At 37.4% G+C, this 21,698-nt stretch overlaps 1 protein-coding gene across 1 annotated transcript in view; it reads left to right on the top strand.

Moving 5' to 3' along the window:
• Pla2g4a (phospholipase A2 group IVA) overlaps positions 1-21,406 on the top strand; it is a 128,456-nt gene extending 107,050 nt beyond the window's left edge. Inside the window, exons 15-18 of the mRNA XM_046462691.2 lie at positions 1,010-1,194; positions 10,153-10,348; positions 11,842-11,999; positions 20,818-21,406. Of these exons, the coding sequence (XP_046318647.1) occupies positions 1,010-1,194; positions 10,153-10,348; positions 11,842-11,999; positions 20,818-20,949 (671 nt within the window). The 3' untranslated portion in view covers positions 20,950-21,406. The remainder of the gene's footprint in view (positions 1-1,009; positions 1,195-10,152; positions 10,349-11,841; positions 12,000-20,817) is intronic.
• The last annotated feature ends 292 nt before the right edge of the window (positions 21,407-21,698 follow it).

The following is a 21,698-nucleotide window of genomic DNA, read 5'->3' as shown; positions in this document are numbered from 1 at the left end:
TTTTTTCCCCACAAAGTTAACAATCCTTAGATCTTGATGCTTCTGAGACCCCTGATCATCTCCATTCATTCTCTTTCTATTCTAGCCACTAGGTCTTCCCTCCCCATGGAAGCGTCCCTCCCCATGCTGCCCCCTAATCTTTAGTTGACCAGTTCTGTATCATTATTCTCACTTCTGCTCAAGGTTTTCTTCTCAGAGAGCGCTCTCCTGAATGTCTAACTGGCTACTTATTAGTATATTGCTGTCTGTTATTTTCATTGCTATATTTGTGTCCATCTGAATTATCTTGCCAACATATTTATTTACTGATTTATTGGAAGTGTACTTAGAAAATAAGCTCCAGCAGAGCAGAGTTGTGTCTAATCCATTCAGTGCCCAGAATTGTGCCTGAATAGTGGTAGAAAATACATATTTGTCGAGTGGGTTGGCTGGGCTACTTTCTTGAACTCTTTCTTGGGCTGCTTTCTTGGACTCTGATGTTGTAGTGGGATATGCGCTCCACCTGTGGCACAGTGGGAATTGCTTGAACTGCCACTCCCCAGTTTTGTCACCCTAGAGGTGACTTTTAAACACTTTGCCCTCCATTTATAGATGTTCCCTCCCTCACCTGTCTGTTAAAACAATTAAACAAGATCATATATGGGGAAATGTTTTGAAACCAGTAAAAACCTCTGTAATGGGACATAAAGCAGTGAAAGAGGTCATAGCTTAGGGTCAAGGCAGCGACTGGGCTGAGTTCGTATCATGCATTGTCCCATTGAATCCTCTCAGCAACCTTATTTGGTAATTACTCTTATTCTGATGTTGCGGATGAAGGGATTTAAGATTTAAAGATGATAATTAAATTATACAGTTGTCAAAGTTAGAATCATACCCAGCTCTATTGTCTTCCAACCCCAAAGGAAAAACATAGGGAATTCTGTTTCAAATTTAAAACAAATGTTTTTGTATCTTAAATAATGTCAAATGATCACTTAATTTATTCTTATGTTTTTTTTTTTTTCTTAAGATCCAGATGAATTTGAGCAAATATATGAGCCATTGGATGTAAAAAGTAAAAAGATTCATGTAGTGGACAGTGGGCTCACATTTAACCTGCCATACCCCTTGATCTTGAGACCTCAGAGGGGCGTTGATCTCATCATCTCCTTTGACTTTTCTGCAAGGCCAAGCGATACTAGCCCTCCGTTTAAGGTAAGGAGGCTTTATATAGTATTCCACTCTTTACCGTGTTCTCTTACAAGCCTTATAGATCTCTTAGTTCTCTTGACACTAAACTTTATTCAATAGAGACCTCTCAAATGCCATCATTATTCTTGGGGCTGGGGATGTGGCTCAGTGGTGCTTGCCTAGCATGCATAAGACCCTGGGTTAGATCCCCTGTGCCTCAAAAAAAAAAAAAAAATTATCCTTCTTGACTTCCACTCACATAGTTAAAGCTTTTAGTACTTAGTACATTCTTCTAATAGAATACTGGCTCTGGTGTATTCTATGGATTTGTTTCCATTTATATTGCTTCCCCAGTGAGCTTATTCAGGTCTAGAACACAGCCGTGTATGTGCATTTGTTTCATTTAAATCATTATAATTGCCTTGTAAGCATTGGCCAAATTGTGTGTATTTAGGACATTTTTAGTAAGAGAACGAATGAACTGCTGTAAATGGGATGGAGTTTTTATATGTACTGCATAGATTAAGAAATAGAAACTCAAAGACATGAAGTGAAACAAGCCACCATCTCCCAGCCAGGAGGAGTCAGGATTCTGACAGCACATCTGGTTTTCTTTCTATCATACTGTGAATAAGCTGCTCTCAAGACTAATAATGATTACGATAATACTCGTTAAATATATGGAAAACTCACATTTTCAAAATGCATTAATATTTGATTTTTTTGAGGCTGTTGATATTATTCAGACAAGGAAATAAGGATTGATGACATAAGATCTCATCAACAAATTGTGTATATTATAGAAGATCGGGTTATGAACATATTGGTGTATCCTGGAATCAACAAACAGAAATAAATGAAATAGAATGCAAATGAGCACATTTGAGTGATTGGAGTGATCTGATCGGAAGGGACAGATATTAAACGCCCCTTAGGAGGGCTTTAGGGGAGAATTTAAGATTGGATGATAGGACATAGAGAATCAGTGGAGGGTTTCCAGCAGACAAATGATATCATGAAATTGGAATTTTATGATGATTAACCTAAGGGTGGAAAGTAGGACGAGTTGGAACATAGAGGGCAAAGGATTAAAATTAAGAGATATTTACCATAACCCAAGCATAGGATTATGAAGTGTTACACCAAGTCGGGCGACTGTGAACACCAAGAGCAGAATTTGATGACCCAAGAGGAACCAGTGGGGAGCTGGGTTACAAGGATGACTCCAAGATGCTAGCTTAGAAGCTGGTCTAGTGGTGGGAGACACTGTATTATTCATTTCACCAACGGGGGTGTAAATGTCAAAGCTGTCATTTTATACATGAATCAGAGCTCCGCTACTTCAGTGAGTTGATACTGAAGGGGGGTTTTAGAATACCACAGTGTACTACTAAAAAGATGCCTATTTTGGAGTTGCTTTAAAATGTTGATTCATTATTAGTGATTGAGAAGAATAGCTGAACATGGTGGCACAGGCCTATAATCCCAGCACCTCGGGAGGCTGAGGCAGGAAGATTGCAAGTTTGAGACGAGCCTGAGCAACTTAGTGAGACACTGTCTTGAAATTAAAAATTCTCCTGTTGGAAGGAAGGAAGGAAGCAAGGAAGGACGGAGAGAAGGAGAGAAGGAGGGAGAGAGGAAGAAAATATACTTGCAAAATATATGAAAATTTTAGAATATCCTCCAAGTACTAGACAACAACTACTGGAATTTTGTTTTTTTCTTTGTGTGTACGTGTGTCTGATAATGTTTTGCATTCTGCTTCTTTCTTCTTATAACCCTATTGTGATCATTTCCCATGCTATTAAATATTTTTAAACAAATTTAATTGTGGGGCTCTGGTTGTAGTCCAGTGATAGAGCACTTGCCTAACATGCATGAGGCTCTAGATTCCATCTCCAGCTCTGCAAAAACAAAACAAGCAAATAACAACCACCACTTACCAAATATGATTAAAATGGCAAATGGTAAGATACACACACACACACACACACACACAAACACACACACACAGATACATATGCAGAGATCCCGAATATCTAATATACACACACACATGGGATATATACATGGGATCTCTGCATATGTATGTGCAGGATTTTATTTAACATTGTTCTTTTTCAACTTTTAGATTATGATTTTGCCATTTTTTTCTATAATAACATCCTTGCACATGAATCTTTAATCAAGCTTTTATTATTTCCAAGCTTGGCTGCTAGGTACATATCCATTTATGGCTTTTAATAATTCTAGATTGCTCTTTGGAGAAGATGCACCAATTTATATTACTGTATCTGTATATATGAGTCCTTGTTCCACATATCTTTCTGACATAAAAAAACCCAACTACTATTGTAACTACAGAACTCTAATTAAAAAACAAAAAAAGAGGGAGAGAGAAAAAAATATTAAGAACAAAGTTCAAAAAGTTGTGTGATATGTTAGGGGCAATAACCCCACATTTGGGGTTGGGGTGGTGGTTCAGTGGTAGAGCACTTACCATGCACATGTGAGGCACTGGGTTCCATCCTCAGCACCACACAAAAAATAAAAATAAGTTAAAAAAGTTTTTTAAAAAGTGAAAAAAAAAACCCCATGGTTTTGCTTCAGTTTTCTTTCTTTCTTAAGAGACTAAATAGTTTGTCATACTTACAACTTTCAATTGGGTTGTTACTGCTGTGCTATTGATTATTAAATATTTATTTTATGTCTTAAATATACTAAAGTTTGTCATTTTCTAAATATTATTAGTTAAAGATGTACACAATACCTTTATCCTACTTATTTCTATATATTTTTGGTACTGGGGATAGAACTCAGTGGCATTTGACCATTGAGCCACATCCACAGACATAAAATATTTTGTATTTTATTAGAGACAGGGTCTCACTGAATTGCTTAGCTCTTCACTATTGCTGAGGTTGGCTTTGAACTTGCAATCTTCCTGTTTCAGCCTCCTGAGCTGCTGGGATTATGTGGTGCTAAGAATCAAACCTGGTGCCTCACAGGTGCTAGGCTAGCACTCTACCACTGAGCCACAACCCCAGCCCACTGTGTCATTTGAAATAAGATTGTTTTTATTGCTGGTGATTTGTTGACTGAAGTGCTTAGGTAATGATTTCTCCATTGGTTTTATTCTTGAAATTCATACTTCTTACTAAGGTCAGTTACATATGGAGTGATATTATTCTTTTTATGTTAGTCTTTAAAAATATTTTAATTTGTTGATATTTCTAAATATATTGGACATGTAATAACATAATCCCCTCTAGGCTTTTTTTTTTCCAACATGATTTTGTGATGCTTCCTTTATCATATACTGCATCACTATTAAGGGGAACAAGGATCTATTTTGTGTTTATCTCTGGTGCATCCATTAGTCTATGTGAAAATCTGACATGTGAAAAATCTAATGCCAAATAAGATATCTAATGCTAAAATAGGATACTTACTTTAGATATAGGATAGTAGGTTTGAAAATTGGTGAGGAATCTACGTGAAGTTCTTTTGATAGGAGAGGACAGCACCACTGTAAGAACTGGATATTAGCAATATGATTGTAGTAGGATAATTAAACAGTGAATCGTTTTCTTGTTTTTTGAGAACCAGATATGGACGTAATTTTTTCAATAATGCGTAGAGCATTTGTTTGATGAAAAGTTACAATCATTGACTTTATTTCATATTTATTTATCTAGCATTTTATAACTGTAGCATTTTGTAAGTATAGTTAAATCTCAATTTTTATCAAGAAGATATAGAAAGATGAAAATCGTGGTTTTTAATAAAGGCAACCATAGTTTATGTTACATCTGTGTTATAACTGACCTTGAAAGTTAGTGTTTTTTTTTTTTTTTAGGTCAGAGAGTACCTTAATATTTGTCTGATATAGAGTCTCCCTATTAACTTATCTAAGAAAAGAAGCTCTGTGTTTAATTTATCAATTTTTTTTTGTTAATCTTTTAGTAATTTAGATATATACCATGTAAATTAGTTTACCATCAGGATCCATCCAGTGACAATCCTGATGGGCTTTGTCTTATAATTTGGTTGAGAAAATAAGGCAGAATATTCAGACTCAAGTCTGAAAAATAAACAGAATGTGAACTTAGTGGGAACAGGTTTTTGGGTTTTATTGAAGGGCAAGTAAGCTAGGAATACAGAAGAGTTCAGAGTTTAATACTGAAGAGTTTTTCCCTTTGATCTTACTAAAACTTCTTTTTTTTTTTTTTTTTTTTTGCACCAGGGATTGAACATAGGGGCACTTGACCACTGAACCACATTCACAATCCATTTTTTAAATTTTATTTTGAGACAGGGGATTGCTAAGTTGCTTAGGGCTTCACTAAGTTGCTGAGCTAGTCTTGAACTTGGGATCCTCTTGCCTCAGCCTCCCGAGCCACTGAGATTGCAGGTGTGTGTCACTGTGCCCAGCCAGAGAGAATATTTTTTAGTTATTATTCTACAAATTATGTTACATTATGTTGCCATATACTAGGCATATATCTGGCTCACTTTTGCAGTGCTCTTTTAATGCTTGGTTAGTGATCAGAACAATGGGTTTTATTCCCTAAAATTAAAGGAAAAAAGGAAAGGAAGAAGAGAATGTAAAGAGAAAGGAGAGAAGGAAGAAATAAGGAAGGACAATGAAATGACTTCACAAACTAAATTTATCTCCCTATATTTCATTCAGGGTCAAAATTCCATTAAAATCCATAAATAAAGGAAAATAATCTGTTTTCCACATTAATCTTATGTTTTTTACTGACATGAGGGCATGACCTGTTCTAGAATCCTTATATATGCTTTACTTATAATTCTTAGGTTGGGTCACATCATGGCCAAACCGGTCTAAGCATTAGCTTTGTGGGCACTGTTCCTCCATACTCAATAAGGGAAGTGTACAGTTCTAAATGTCATACTTGCAGATGGGCATCTTATATTTGCTGGAGTTGCTGTAACAAATCACCTCAAACAAGGTGGCATAAAACAGCAAAAACATGTTTTTTCACACTTCTGGAGGCCCAAAGTCTCAAAAAAGGTGTCAGCAGACCTGCTTTGTGATAGATTTATTCCCTGTCCCTTCTGGCTTCTGATGGCTCTATGTGTTCTATGGCTTGGCGTTCCAATACTCTAATCTCTTCTATAAGAACAATTATCATTGAATTTAGGGCCCACTCATATAATCCAGGATGATTTCAACTTAATATCCTTAACTTAATTGCATTTGCAAAGAACCTTTTTCTTAAGTTAGGTCACACTTAAAGGGCCTGTGTGTTTAGGACATGGATTTATGTTTTAGGGAGACATCCTTCAACCCACATAGGTCATTAAGGATCAAATGTCTTGTGCTGGTAGATATACCCAACCTTGATTTCTCCAACACTGATTTTTATCAGTTTATAGTAACCTTGTTAGAAGAAGCAGCGAGAACATCGAAGTGCTATGTCTAGTCTATACACTATTGAGTTTAGAAAATTCTTTTCATGCCTTTTGCATTATGAAGTTCTTGAAGCCCAATATCAACATGTCTTTTAATGGAAGTGAGAGGGACCAGAACCATAAAATAATGAATTCTACGTTGTAGTTTCCATCTGTTGTCTATTATAATAGTTGCTTTGATAATTTCTGGTGATATCTTTGTTTTAAAGATTATATTATTATAACATCCCTCTCCCAATCTTGAAAATCAGTTTTATATAATGAAAACATCTGAGAATAGTAAGAACATATCCTGTGTTTGCATACAGATAAAAATCTCATCTTTAGTGAAGAGTTAAATTACTTTTTGTGTATATGCATTTATATAGATAGAGGTTTTGTATGTTTAAAAATATACATTTATATGCTTACACATGTATTTATATAGATTGCTATATGTTTATATATATATATATATATATATATATATATATATATATAAAACAAATGACATGTGTATACCAGTATGCCATTCCTACTATAGTTCGGGTATATTTCTGTTTTTTTCCACCCCTTCAAGATGTTTTAATCATGTTTGGTACTTAAAAATGAGCACAAACATTTTACCAAGTATCACTTTGAAGGATACCTTCCAATTTTTTTTTTCTCTCTAGAGAACCGTTTTTAGTTGGTGTTATGTACATTTTCCATAAATGAGTCTGTGGAAATGAGAAATATCCAGGTCTCAAGCAATAGGAATGCACAGTGATAACAGCACAGTTTTGGCATACTGCTGGCATTTATGGTACAGCAATCTTTTTTTATTCCCTGCCTTCTTCTAAAGCTTTTTTTGCAAACTAACGGCTTTACTCATAGTCTGGGTCATTGTTTCTCAGTCCCTCCAGAGACATCAGAAAGGAGACGGTTTTTCCATGCAGTAATCACAGTCCGTAGTCATCAGTGTTTAATCTTTTCCACATCAGAATCACAGAGAAAAAGGGAAAGTCTCCATCCCTCCTGGATCCCAGTGTAGAATTATCTATCTAAAAATAGCCGGACTTTTCCCTCACGTAATTCCCTTTTCCTCTTCCTCTACACATCCACGCATCTTGGGTCACCTTTGAGTCATGTTTGTAAACACTAGAAAGCTCTTTCTTTTTCTTCCCCTCTCTCGAAGTTGCTTCATAGTGTGAACTTTTGGTTTTATTTTGATGTTGAATAATCATGGGTGAATAATTGTGAATGGTGCTAGACAAGAAATAACATGCTGATTAATTCAGTCGAACAGGGGGTGGAAAAGAGGGTCAATGATAAGTTTTCTCAAGTTTCAAACAAGAAATTACTCATATAGATATATGGGATTAGGGACAAAACTTTACTGTATTTAGCATGTCAGTTTATGAAGCAAATGTTTTCATATCCATTTAATCTTTTGTTCTCCTGGATTTCTGTTTCTTTGTAATGGGATTGAGAGGGTTGATCAGCTTAAAATTTCCGGCATTCCAGAAGCATTAAGATCAGCCGAGTTGAATGAAATGTGTATTTTTCTGAGTTTAAGGTACTAGTTAAAGGCACTTGTTTTCCCTGACTCTAAATTACTGGGGTTTTTGTGTTTTCTATCTGACTTAATTGTCATAATGGTCCTGTGGAGAAGATTCTAGTATTGTCTTTATTTTACAGAGGTGGAAAATAAGGAACGGATGACCTCTGGAAGAGGCAGGGATTGGGAGCCATAGTGAATAGCTCAATCCCTGTGGGTTGTTACAATCCTTACAGTGTGATTAGGGGTGTGTTGTTGTATATTGCAAATCCCCCCAAATAACTTGTTCCCTGCTGAGCTCTCGTAGCTATGCAGTTTGCCTTGGGTCATCCAGCCAGCAAGTTGAGGCATCTCCTTAAGGTGTGTTTCAGAGAGCAAACCGGGCACATGGCTGTCCATCATGATTCCCACCTCTCTCCTACTATACTATATCTATTCATCTCCCCACTGACTTGTAAACTCTAAAGCTTCAAGGACCACCTCTGCCTTGCGCCTAGAACATGAAAGGTGCTGAATAGTAATTGTTGAGTGAATTAACAAATACTCTGAGGAAATAGTCTGGGTATACTGCATAATCTTATGATCACTTTTAAGTTTTTCATAGCATTTATAGCAATTTTAGATTTGTGTGGTTATATAATGATTATCTCTCATGCACAGGCTATATATCCCGTAGTAAGAAGAGTCAAGAATGTTTTACTCACTGTTAGGACCCAGCTCTTAGCATAGTATTTAGCTACTAATGATTACTATTGAACAGATCAATTTAATAACAAGAATATTCTTTAAAATTTAAGATTCTAATCATGGTTCCCCCCAAAATCTCCTCTAAGAGTTTCTCTAATACTTATTTGTCTCTTGTCCTTTTCTTTTTCTTCTTTGTTTTCCTTTTTTTCTTCCATATTTTTCTTCTAACACAATTTATTTATTAAATATTTGTTTAGCACTTAATATATGTAATCACTCTTCTAAATACTAGCTAATCTATTTAATTCTAATTGCAATCCCATCAGATATGTATTGGTATTATTTTTATCCATAGTTTATATTTGAGGATATTGGGGACGGAGACATTAAGAAACATGTCCAAGGCCACAGAGCTTGCATTTGGACTAAGGCCTCTGACCCTAGAGCCTGTAGTTTACACTATGATATTCTGCTTCTTTCTTCTCTCTCTACCCCTGAAGCTGCACATAAATGGAAATGAGTTCCATTAACCACATCTCTCCATATTGGTTTATGTTCTCCAAGTTTAAATATATATATACTGTCTTTCTTAGGCACTAAGTCAGGTAAGACAACCTAACCTCAAATCTATATTTCTCGAAAACATGCATTTCTTGGTCAGGGTACATGTGAACAACTGCAGATCAGCTATGGTGGCTCTGCCCATGTGCCTTCTCTTCCTGGTGGGGAAGGACCATCTTCTGATTAGGAAGGTGCTGAGTTGTGTGGTATCATACAACCTGCCACACCTTTGATGAAGCTCAGGAAGCTCTGTTAGGTCTACTCTTGGCCATGACACATGTGATAGCAACATGATCAGGCCAGAAGCTCAAATTCTTTTTCATAAACAAAAGGAAAAAAAGCTGATTTAGAGAGAGTCAAATATTTTTATGGGCATAAAATGAATCAATTTTTAATTTTTTTAATACTGAGATGGAGATGATATAGGTTTAAAATCCAGTAACAGAGGGATCTGCATTCTATATCATTAGACTTTTTCTTAACTCCTAAGGGTTAAAAAAATCATTTAAATGGTTATGAGTACTCTAAATCCATTATGTATACACATATATATGTATATATGTGTTTGTATACATATATAAATATAATTATCAATACTGAGTTTGCTTGTAGAGTAATTTTATAGATTTTTGAGATTCATGGGCTTCTTGAAGGTAGGATGTATATATCCTGGTGAAGAGCACTCTGCTAGCAGATAGTAGACCCCCAAGGAATATGGAATGATGAAGACTGAGAATGAGAATTCCCAATGCATCTTTCTCTTTTCCCCGTAGGAACTTCTACTTGCAGAAAAGTGGGCTAAAATGAACAAACTCCCCTTTCCAAAGATTGATCCTTATGTGTTTGATCGGGAAGGACTGAAGGAATGCTATGTCTTTAAACCCAAGAATCCTGATGTGGAGAAAGATTGCCCGACTATCATCCACTTTGTTCTGGCCAACATCAACTTCAGAAAATACAAGGCTCCAGGTATCCTTGCAATAATAATATATTTCCTAAAACAGAAAACGGAAATCTGGCAGGAGAACAAGACTGCTATTAAGCTGATATTAAGCTGTTTCACAATGGCCCTGTTCTACCAGCTGTTTCAACAATGAGTGCATCTCTTACTTTGTTAAACAGCTACCATCTCAAGACTGCAAGTACCTTTTTTTCCCCTGAAGGTCACTCAAAGATGTAGAAACTGAAGCATTGATTGACTAGCTCAGCAAAAATCTTTGAGACTTTATTCCAAGACTTGGAAGATGCAGCTTCTGGTCAGTTCATGTCCTTGTCATAGTGATGCTAAATATTTTCCATATCACCTTCATGAGAGAGATCTTATTTCAGAAAAAAAATGATGCAGAAAACTCAGGAAATTCTAACTGACCACAAAATCAATGTCATCTAACAACAAAAAATGGCTAGCAAATTCAGGTCGCCATGTTTTATTTCATGGAAAATGAGAATCAAGTTCAAGGAATAGCTGTTTTGTTTTACCACATCCAGAGTAGTCTTTGACCTACCTTCTCTGTATCCTAGAAAACACTAATTAACAAAAGCAGATCTACAGGTTGATAAACAAGATGCTTTAGGTCTTAAAAATAATCATAATATTTTAGGACTACAAAAGGTAGTTTTTCATTTTGTGAATGGAAAGATGAAACACAGGGAGGAGGGATAAGAGAAACCTGGAGAAGCTGGTCTTTTCTAGATTTCTCACGGAGAAAAAGGATCATTAGGGGTGGAGTTTGTTGTGAGATATACCTTGTCATGGAAGACCTACTGGCTGGTATTTTTGGTTTTAAAGTAGTGGAGCACTTGAAACCTAAAGAATTGTCTCTGTTAATCCTCAAATGAGCAGTTGGCGTGTGTGAGGCCAACCTATAGTCAGATCTCTGTGGCTTCAAGACAGTGGATAACGTTTTGGTTTGGGCTCTCCCATGAGATGATTCTGAGAAAAGAGTTCAATTATAAGTTAGTCAGAAGGAAGTGGGGAAGTGATAGAGGGAAGAAAGGCAGACTACAGACCATGTGCTAGTAAACTAGATACCACACAGGGGAACTTGACCTTCCTGGGAAGGTCTAGGAAGTTAAATAGAACCTATGCCCCAGAATCATGCTTCCTCCAGGCATGGGAGCATCGGTGTTTATAGATCAACTCCCTAGAGTCTTTGGTTGCTGCCCAGGGCAGAGTGTTATTTGTCAGGAGCTCCAGTCTGATGGTAGTGGGCAAAGCAGCCTTCCTCACTTTCAGAGAGGAAGAAAAACCCAAGGCACAAAAACACAGAGACTGGCAGTTGGAAAGTGTCTGTTCATAACACACAGAAATGATTAATTTAGGGATATTACAGATTACGTAGCCTCTGTGGAGCCTCCCCATTGCTATCTTCACGGCTCTTAGTATGTATTATTCCCTGGGTTTTAGAGGTGTTTCATACTTTTCAAAATAATGCCATCTGTAACTGTTCTCTGACATTTAGGTGTTCCAAGAGAAACCAAGGAAGAGAAAGAAATAGCAGACTTTGATATTTTTGATGACCCTGAATCACCCTTTTCAACCTTCAACTTTCAATATCCAAATCAGGCATTCAAAAGGCTGCATGATCTGATGCACTTCAATACCCTGAACAACATCGATGTAAGTTATCTCCTTGTGACTGTTGGTAATGTCAACCTGCTTTTCGTGTCACGTGAATACAACAATACCTCATTATAGTTAATCAAAAAGAAAATTAAGGTTCATGAATGACTACTCAAAATTTAACACTTACTCCTCATGAATTATTTTACTAATCTCCAGAAGAACCCTACAAATTTTACCAGATTAATACCTCCAAATTACCAGAGTCTACGTTTTATACTCTTATTTGATTGAATGACAGTTAATACTTGTCTTCTTTCCCAAAGTATCCAGGGTATTCAACACATGATAAGATAAATTATAAGGAATAAAAATGATGAAAAGGAACTAGGAGAGTAGGAAAGTGCCTGTAATCAGGAGTATAATGAATCTGCAAAGATATCATGAATTTTAATGAATATATTCATGCTTTTAAATGGTTGAATTTTGTGGATCTCAGGAATGTAAGCAAATGTAATAGCCTGCCCCATTTTTTAGGCCTTGAGATAGCAAATGTGCTTTGCTTTAGAAACTCTAGAAACAAGCTGTTCTTTTCAGTATAAATCATTCCTATCACCAGCACATCTGCTGCTAAGATTTTGTGTCTGGTAAGATTCTTCAGCGTAGAACTCAACATTTAGGAGTGCTATTGTGTAATGGAGATCACTGGCTCCTCGTCCTAAATCATAGTGTCTGATTAACAATTATCAGTTGTGAAATCTCAAGTCTGTTGGCCTCTTAGGTTTCATACATTAGTTAAAAAAAAAAAAAGGAATAAGAGTAAAAGGAAAGAAATTAAATGGAGAGAGAAAGGCATCCTGTGTTGAGTCAGTGTGAATGGCCCAGAGGAACTCATAGTGTGTGCGTAAGTGTTCTGTTTATATGAATTTAACTAGATTTTGTGAGCTAATGGAACTCTGGCGCATCTAGTTAGCTTGATTATTGAGTTTGCCCTGAGACTACTAGTGATAAAGTGTGTGCCATTGTGGCAACTGTATCAGAATGTTTATGAATCATTCTTTAATTTTTATAAATGAGTGAAATGTTTCCCAATAAGCATCAGTTTCTACAACCCTAAAATTCTTTTTTTTCAGCCTGTATATACAAATTTATGATTAATGTAAAACATTTTTATCAAATTTTATAGCATTAACCGTTTTCTTAACATTAACATATTTCTTCCCCCTTTTAAGAAATCTTACAGTGGACATCTGAAAGCCTTGTGAATTAAAGACTATTAAGGAAGAAATCAGTATTTTAATCAATGACATCAAACAAATGTATTTTATAAAACCCCATGGTACTAAAAGAGAAGAAAGCCAAGGAGTTATATCACAGTAATCCTATTTTACCAGTGTGAATCCAATAAAATCAAAAGTATATATTCTTAGAGATAAATGTATTAAATTTGATAAGTCATCCTAGAAATGGAAAGAACTAGATTGTAGGAATATATAAATATCTTATTGAACTTGGAAAACACACATATACGCACATACCTTAAATGACTATTGTTTTCAATTCTAGTTAATATAAAACCTGCTAAACTGTTTGCTACAAGGAATGATACAGTTCTAGTTATCCATTTTACAAGAATTCTTCTAAGTAATTTTTAACACGCAGATGAAGAATTGAAAGCTTGACACGCAGATGAAGAATTGAAAGCTTGAACAAAAATAGACTGAATTCCAAAATAACTCTCAACTTACAGCTTATCAAATGTTGATATTTCACAAACTATTAACTAAACATTTATTTTTATTTTTTGGTACCAGGGATTGAATCCAGGGGCACTTAAACACTGACCCAAATCTCCAGCCCTTTTTTTCATTTTGAGGCAAGGTCTCGCTAAGTTGCTTAGGGCCTTACCGAGTTGCTGAAGCTGGCTTTGAATTTGGTATCCTCCTGCCTCTGCCTCCTGAGCTGCTGGGATTACATTTGGGCACCACCCTGCCCAGCAGCTAAACATTTTAAATTGCTTTACTAACATTTTTGGAATGGTATGTACAGGGGAAGGTCATGGGATTTATATCATCTGTAAATCCTAAATGAGCTACTTGTGCAGCTTTGAATAAGCTAGGCAAACTCTTTGAGCCTCAATTTCCTCATCTCTAAAGCAGGCGAAATAGGACCTACCCCAATAGCAGTAGTGAGTTTTTAATCAGGTGATGTGTGAACAATGTCCTACAAACAGTGTTCAACAAATGGAAATCTTAGCTATACACATCCATATTCTGTATCCTTGAAGGTCTGATGTAAATATACCCCAAGACCTTTGCAAATGTTTAGAATTTACAAAGTAGACAAGCTTGTACAGGTAATGATAGCTGAGGCAGGAAGAAATATTTTTTCAAATGAATGAATGGAGGCTTTCTCCTAAATTCCATGACCATTGAGACGTATGTTCAAGTGATACCCCCCCCCCCTTGCTGTATGTGTGTATGTGTGTGGTATTCGGGTAAAACTTTCCATTTTTATTGACATTTTCTCTCTCCCTCCATACACGTTAACTGGAAAAAAATAATAAAAGTGACAGTATATAAAAAGCATCAAACTTTTGCTGAGGTTTAGATGCTGGGCAGCGTATTAGGTTTAGACGCCAGCCAGATCTCTCACGCCCACATCATCTGAACAGAGCAGAGTACTGATTTATATTTCAGCAACATAGCACGTGATCTGTCAGGGTTGTTTGCAAATAGCAGACTCTCAGAATCTTGGCAAAAATCATTTATTGGCCAATCCCAAGAAGACAGTTTTTGGCTTGTGCCTGTATCCACTGTGGCTTAACGTTTCCTCTTGGGTTTACTCTCTGACCTGAGTCGGCTCGGAAATTGCTGCCTGTCCCTCTACGCTCCTGTTGCTCTGTTTTCCTGGGCCATCCTAGCTGGCGGGTGTTGCCCATGCTCAGTTCCAGTTTATCTTTGGAGGACTGTGGCTCTGCTTTTGCTCACTTGGTGACAGTGTTCTGGGTTTCTTTTTAGCATTAGATTCCTGCACTTACTCAATCGTCCCGAATTCCTATCCAGTGAACTTCTCCTCAATGCTTTTACAATTACAGTGTCTCATGGTTTTTTGGTTTCCTTGTTAAAAACTTAACGTATAGTGACTTATACTGGTAGACATGTGGTATGTGGGAGATGCAGAGGCTTTGGAGTCAGACCAAATTGGGTGTTTAGATCCTTTCCCCGCTGCCTTTTAGGTGGGTGATCTTGGGCGTGCTATTTAACCTTTCCCTTTCTTCATTTGTAAGGGGAAATGATGATACATACCTTAAGGATCAAGATGGGGCTTACGGGCTGGGACTGTAACTCAGTGGTAAATCACTTGCCTCGCTGTGTGAGGCACAGGGTTTCATCCTCAGCACCACATAAAAATAAATAAAGATATTGTGTGTCCATCTACAACTAAAAAACATTAAAAAAGAAAGACGGGGTTTAAGTGAAATAATAAAACTTAAGGACCTGTCATGTGATAAGCACTTGGGAAATTGAAGCAGTTAATATAATTGTGGCAATCATTTATGTTAGTGTCCATATTCTCTTCTGCTTTTAGTGATAAATTTGAAGCCCTTTTAAAACAGTGAGGCTCCTTCTTTACTTTGTATCCTACAGAGATACTGATCATGACATCTGGCACCTAAGATAAATATGCAATACATTTTTCATGGTTGACTTACTGGGGGCAGCAAGGGTCCAGATACAAGGTGCTATGGCTGGAGGTCAAGTTCCTCACCATGGGGAATCTACATGTTGTACCCTGGTCACATAGCGTGACTGCACCCCCCATGTATATACCACTACCTTGGTCTGGAGGGAATATGACAGCTGAGACTTTTTTTTTTTTTTTTTTTAGGACCCATTGATTTAGCAATCACATGCTTTCCAGTCTCACTGGATCAACATGTTTAACAGTCGCAGCAATTCTAAGAACCCATGTCTCAGTTTATTCGGCATATACTGATTATGTGTAAGATGAACTTTAAGACTGTTTTCCCAAATAATTTTACAAACTGTTAAGTAGTAGATGTTATTTAAAATGAGGTAAAGTACATATCCAGAAGTACTGGCACCTAATATTTAATGATATTTCATCATCTTAATGGAAGTAGCTGGGTCCCAGTCAAGGTTCTTGTCTTTTCAAAAATAATTTGGAAGTTTCTCATTATGAGGCCCTAATATTTTAGGCCTGTAGGGGCAGAAGTCTGTGATTCCTTTCCTGACCATAACAATGGGTGATAGCCGACACCCCTACACCAAAGAGAAGTTAGCAAGAGAAAAGCGGAATCAATTTGTTTGATCCTAGTTTTACATGTCATGGGAGCCTTCAGAATCAAGACTCAAAGACCCCAGGTGAACTCCCCATTTTGATTCCTAGGTTTCATGAAGCGTGGACATCTGTGTAGAAATCTGTTTCTATAAAAAGGGTGTGGACTAATGCTGATAGACTGAGCAGGGAAACCCAGCAAAGTCTGGTTCTTCTTGGCCTCTCCCAGCATTATTTTCTCCTAGTAGAGGTAGGCCCCATCTGAAGTGGGGTCCTGTGATCTACTCTCAGACCCAGGTAGGTAGAGACTTTCTTTATGGCCAGCTCTAGACAGAAAGGCAGGGGGTGATTAGGCTTTCATGGCTTGCTTTGGGGAAAAGGAGTTCTAGTTCCTATAACCCACTTGGGAGGAATCCAGTCTCTATGACTTGCCTGGGTACAGTAGGCAGTGGAGACGGGAGCAGGAGACTGGAAGAGGAGAAGAATAGCTTGCTTCTGAGGCCTTCAACCTGGGGTCTTATTTTGTGTGTGTGTGTGTGGGGGGTGAAGTACTGGGGATCAAACTCAGGGGCATGCAACCTCTGAGCCACATCCCCAGCCTTAGTTTGTGTTTTATTTAGACATAGGGTCTCAATAAGTTGTTTAGTGCTTCGCTTTTGCTGAGGCTAACTTTGAACTTGTGATCTTCCTGCCTCAGCCTCCCAAGCTGCTAGGATTATAGGCCTGTGCTACGGCACCCGGCTGGGTTATTGTTATTAAGTTCCAACAGGTCCAACTAATACTATATGTGATCTCTTTGATCTCATTCGGTCATTAGTCCAACATGTGTTTATTGAGCATCTGCTATGCCGAGTGATGTTTTAGGTAGTAGGGATAGAGCAATACACAGCATTAAAAGGACAAGAAAAATTTTGAATGATTAGTATTAGGCAAATATTCCCCCCAAAAGGCTTATCAGTCAGAACTGCCTATGAAGACAGTGGTGTGTCGTGTGTGTGTGTGTGTGTGTGTGTGTGTGTGTGTATGTGTTTAATTTATGGGTGAAGAAATTGAGTCATAGAGTATTTAAGCAGATTGCTGGAAATCACGATTGTGGGGAACTGAGACACCGTCAAAGGTCTTTTCTCACTTCTGAACAATCTGTCTCGCAAGTGGCCTTCTTTCCCAGTGTTCCTTGAACGTAGCCTCCTTTCCTGCAGGCCAAGCAGTTCTGAGTGTCTCCTCCACGGCCACAGCCTTCCATCTGTGGCCTTGCTCTGCGATCGTTCACTGGGAAAGCTCAGTCTGTCCTCCCTACTTGTATAAAACCCTGCCTGTCCTTCAGCCCCAATGTCATTGCCCTCTTGAATTATACCTTATTCTGTGTGATTCACCTTCAGGGTTCGCTTTCTGTGTATTTATCAATTTTGCAAATGTGTTGCATGAGCTAAGTATTAGGATCAAAAATGACAAGGTGAACATCCCTGCTTTCAAGGCATTTCAATTCCTTTAGGGAAGGCAGCCATTAGCTCGCCAATTCAGTCATTTAGATCAAAATATCTACTCGTATTTTCCTATATTAGTAATCTTTTGACTCTGTAAAGGTTTTATTTGGTCCTTAAATTAGTTAAACCAACATAACCATATTTGCTTCCATCAGAAATCTGCTATATTCACGAGTTCAAAAGTGGTCTGCGTGAGTGACGCTTCTGGGGTGTTTGCTGCCATTTGGGGCCCTGCATGCATTCCCTGGTGGAGGCAGTGATCCCAGCAGGATTATATTAGTAATTTTTTTACTTCTCTATCAAAATATACCACAACTTTTTCTCTTAGGCTACATGTGCATGCGTGTGTGTGTGTGTGTGTGTGTGTGTGTGTGTGTGAGAGAGAGAGAGAGAGAGAGAGAGAGAGATGCTGGGGAGAACAGGCAGACCATAGTGTACGTCAGGCAATGCTCCCCCATAGAGCTACACACCTACCCCTCATATTTTGTTCTATAGTAAAAACTCAGTATTTGTTTATGGATCATTTATAATCTCAACTCTTCTAATTTGTACACTTTGGTGGCAGAAAATCAGTTTTCATGTTTTTTTTTTAAACTTTTGATTATCTTTCTAATCTTCTATCTTTATTGCTGAAGATTCAAGGGAACTGGTTTGATGATAAGAAAGCTATGGAATGGCACAAGTAAAAGATGACATGGGTCATGTCTAGGGACAGGCAGAGGGGATGGATAAAGTGAGATGTGAGGGCTGTTTATCACTAGGGGATGATCTGGAATCTTGATGCATTTCATGGAAGAACGAAAGAGGAAACTACATATAAATAATATGATGCCTATAGTCCAAATTTTAAAAAATTGAGACTCAAATTTGACATAGTGCCTTGTTTGGGTTCATCTAGTTGTACCAGGAAGCATTCCCAAAAGTTTAAATTTAGCAATTTATCTAGTTTAATTTAGTTTTACATCACAGAATTACTAGTCTCAGGAATTGGATTATGTTCTGCTGTAATCGTAAAAGCCTGTTTAATGGTTTCATAGTATTGATGTGCCACCTAGTGGTACAGTTTGTACTTGCGTCTGCATGTTTTGGATTTTTTTCAATGTTATAAATGTGTGTCTTCCTTTATAAGAATGACCCATTTACTAGGAACATCAGCTGAGGTCCTATTATGGTAAATTCACTAGTTTGTGATATTGACATTGCTGATTTTTTTGGTTGCTCTCACAAATTCATTATAAAGGAATTGACAGACGTCAATTACTGTTGACCGAAGTCTTTTCTGTTTCAAAGCTTTCTAAGTGTTTGAAAAGTAAAGAGTTGATTTTTATTTTGCTTTATGATTCTGTGCAGTGAGGGCTGATGTTTCTCTGATAACTCTGAAAACTGGCCAATTGATAAACTTGCTGACATGGATCTCTAGAAAAAACAGATTAAGTTTGAAGGGCAGAATTGATTTGCTGACTAATAAGCTCACTCCATCCAATAAGCCCACTCTCTGTCCTCTACCTGATATGCTCATTGACTGTATTTCTTATAGCCTCACTAATAATTTAGAGCTCCTAATTGTCAGTACATCATCAGACTAAAATTAGCAACAGGAATCCCCAGTACCAATAAATAAACACATACATAAATAAATCCCCCTGGGCCTTACACAACCAAGAAGTGATTGAGCCTGGATGCCTTTGGCCAAGTCTCCTTCATGGGTCTGAAGTACATCCTGAAATCACAGAATTGGTTATGTCTCTCTCACTCATGGGAAAGTAGGGTCAGCAAATACCTGCTTTACTTAAAAGACTCAGTAAGATTTGAGCCCATGTTCTTCAAATGATTTTATGTTTTATTTTTTTTTAAAATGCATCTATAAGAATCGCATTTCTATGATACATCCCTCTTTCTGGAATATGATTGCTGGCTGTTTGAAGTTGGAACACAGAGAGTCTTGATTGCTGGGCCAGATTTAAAGTTACAGAATGTCAATTACATGTTAGCACCACTGAGGTCTCAGGTCCCTCTACCTCAGGCATTGGACCATGCTTGCCCAGTAAGCTTGTGGGGATTGAAAACTCTGTAGTACATGTCTTCAAGATGGGTCACACCAGCTTTGAAAGGGAAGAGGTCCTAGGTCCCAAGCCACTCACACTTGCCAAGTATTCCTACCTGTGGTACAGGGCTGAAGCACATGGGGAGTGCCTTAGTATTGCTAAACAGTCCTTGGGGTAGAGAATAAAGGGACTTGTGGAATAACCCTTTGTCTTGCCTCTGTGTCTGGTGCCCTGAAAAGACTATTTTGTTGATTATTAAGATGAGCTCCTGCAGGGCTATCCAGGAACAAAGTTTCCTGATTTTCACAGGGTCCTACAACAGCAGTAGGGCCCTGTTTTCCAAAACCCCTTTCCATTGCTCTGTAATAAGCACTCACATGAAATTCCAAAGTAGACAAGCTTCATACCAGCAATAGTATCATGATTACTGCTATAAATTCCTAGAGGCTGTATCACCTGTTTTATTCTAGTCACCCCACTAATATGAGCATACATAAAGATTATTCTGAGTCAAAAATAGCAAAAGCATTTTTCATCAATGAAATGACAAAGTAGGGTGCTTCCTAGCTAGAGACACCCAAGCTCTCTACTTGAGAAGCAGGGCAATTTTCAGCAATGCCTGTTCTCCCCACTAGGAGGCGTCTTACTTCCTTGTGATCACACATGCTCTCTTGTCAAAAACTACAAATATGGATTTAGTGATTGTTTACTTCCCTCACATCATCACCTTCCTTGTGAAGGACAGAACAATTACAAATTCATCATGTTACAAACACTTTGTTCTCAACTTCTTTAAAAAATCTGAAATGCTCTCTAGAGTATTTTTTGGTCTTGGGAACCTGGTGGGGGTGTGTGTGGGAGTAGCTGGGTATAAGTCTAGTAAGAGTGAAATGGATGGCAGTTGAGTTCAAATATGTATGCATGACATGTATTTCTCTCATATTTATTAATGAATACTCCAAAAAAAATGATCAGTTAGATTCTCATTTCAATCCCATTGATGGTCAGGGGAGTTCATTCTGTACCATTTGTCTCCATTTGCAGGTGATAAAAGATGCCATTGTTGAGAGCATTGAATACAGAAGACAGAATCCATCTCGCTGCTCTGTTTCCCTCAGTAACGTTGAGGCAAGAAAATTTTTCAACAAGGAGTTTTTAAGTAAACCTCAAGTATAGATGGAAAGAGCCGTGGTTTCTGATGCTACATTTGAAATTCCATGGTAACTGGATTTAAAAGCACAGCACAGATAGAGACTGGCTGATACTTACAGTTGCAGTTATTGAGCTGCCTGAGAATGCTATTTCTATGAATTAATTTGGTAGGTGGACAAATGATGTTGTTTATATACAAATATGCTTAGTGTCAGTTTCTGTTAGTTTGAATTTTCTGATGTCGATGTAGGGACATGTACCGGATTTTAAAACATTCCTCACCAACCTTTGTATGTGTGCTCTTTTTACAAATGTGGTTTTCTTTTTTAAGATATTTAAAAGTTTAGTAAGAAAGACTGTCCATTGTTTGTGAATGTTATTCACTGACTAGAAATTTTTTTCATGCCATGAGACAACACTATTTTTTATTTATATATGTATGTATACATATATCAAATAAATGCATTAGTATGCAAAATTAGCAAGATAACTGAGTTTTGTTATTTTTTGTCCATATTTTTTATTGGTGCTCCATAGTTGTGTATAACAGAGGTATCTATTGTTATATCTTTGTACATGCACACAATATACACTATGAGTTAGTCAATATCATTCCCCAATAGTTGCCCTTCCCCTACTTCCTCCCTCTTCCTGTCCCTTTGTCCTACTCTACAGATCTCCCTCTGATTTTCATGATACTATCCTGCATCCACCCTTCTTTTCCTTTTGCTTCTCTAGCTTCCACATGTGAGAGAAAACATAATGGCCTTGAC

The sequence above is a fragment of the Marmota monax genome, unplaced genomic scaffold (assembly GCF_021218885.2).
Source record: "Marmota monax isolate L192 unplaced genomic scaffold, Marmota_monax_Labrador192_F-V1.1 WCK01_AAM20220418_F8-fsc00250, whole genome shotgun sequence".
Lineage (NCBI taxonomy): Eukaryota > Metazoa > Chordata > Mammalia > Rodentia > Sciuridae > Marmota > Marmota monax.
The sequence above is the reverse complement of the archived record's forward strand: the minus strand, read 5'-3'. Positions and strand labels throughout refer to the sequence as shown.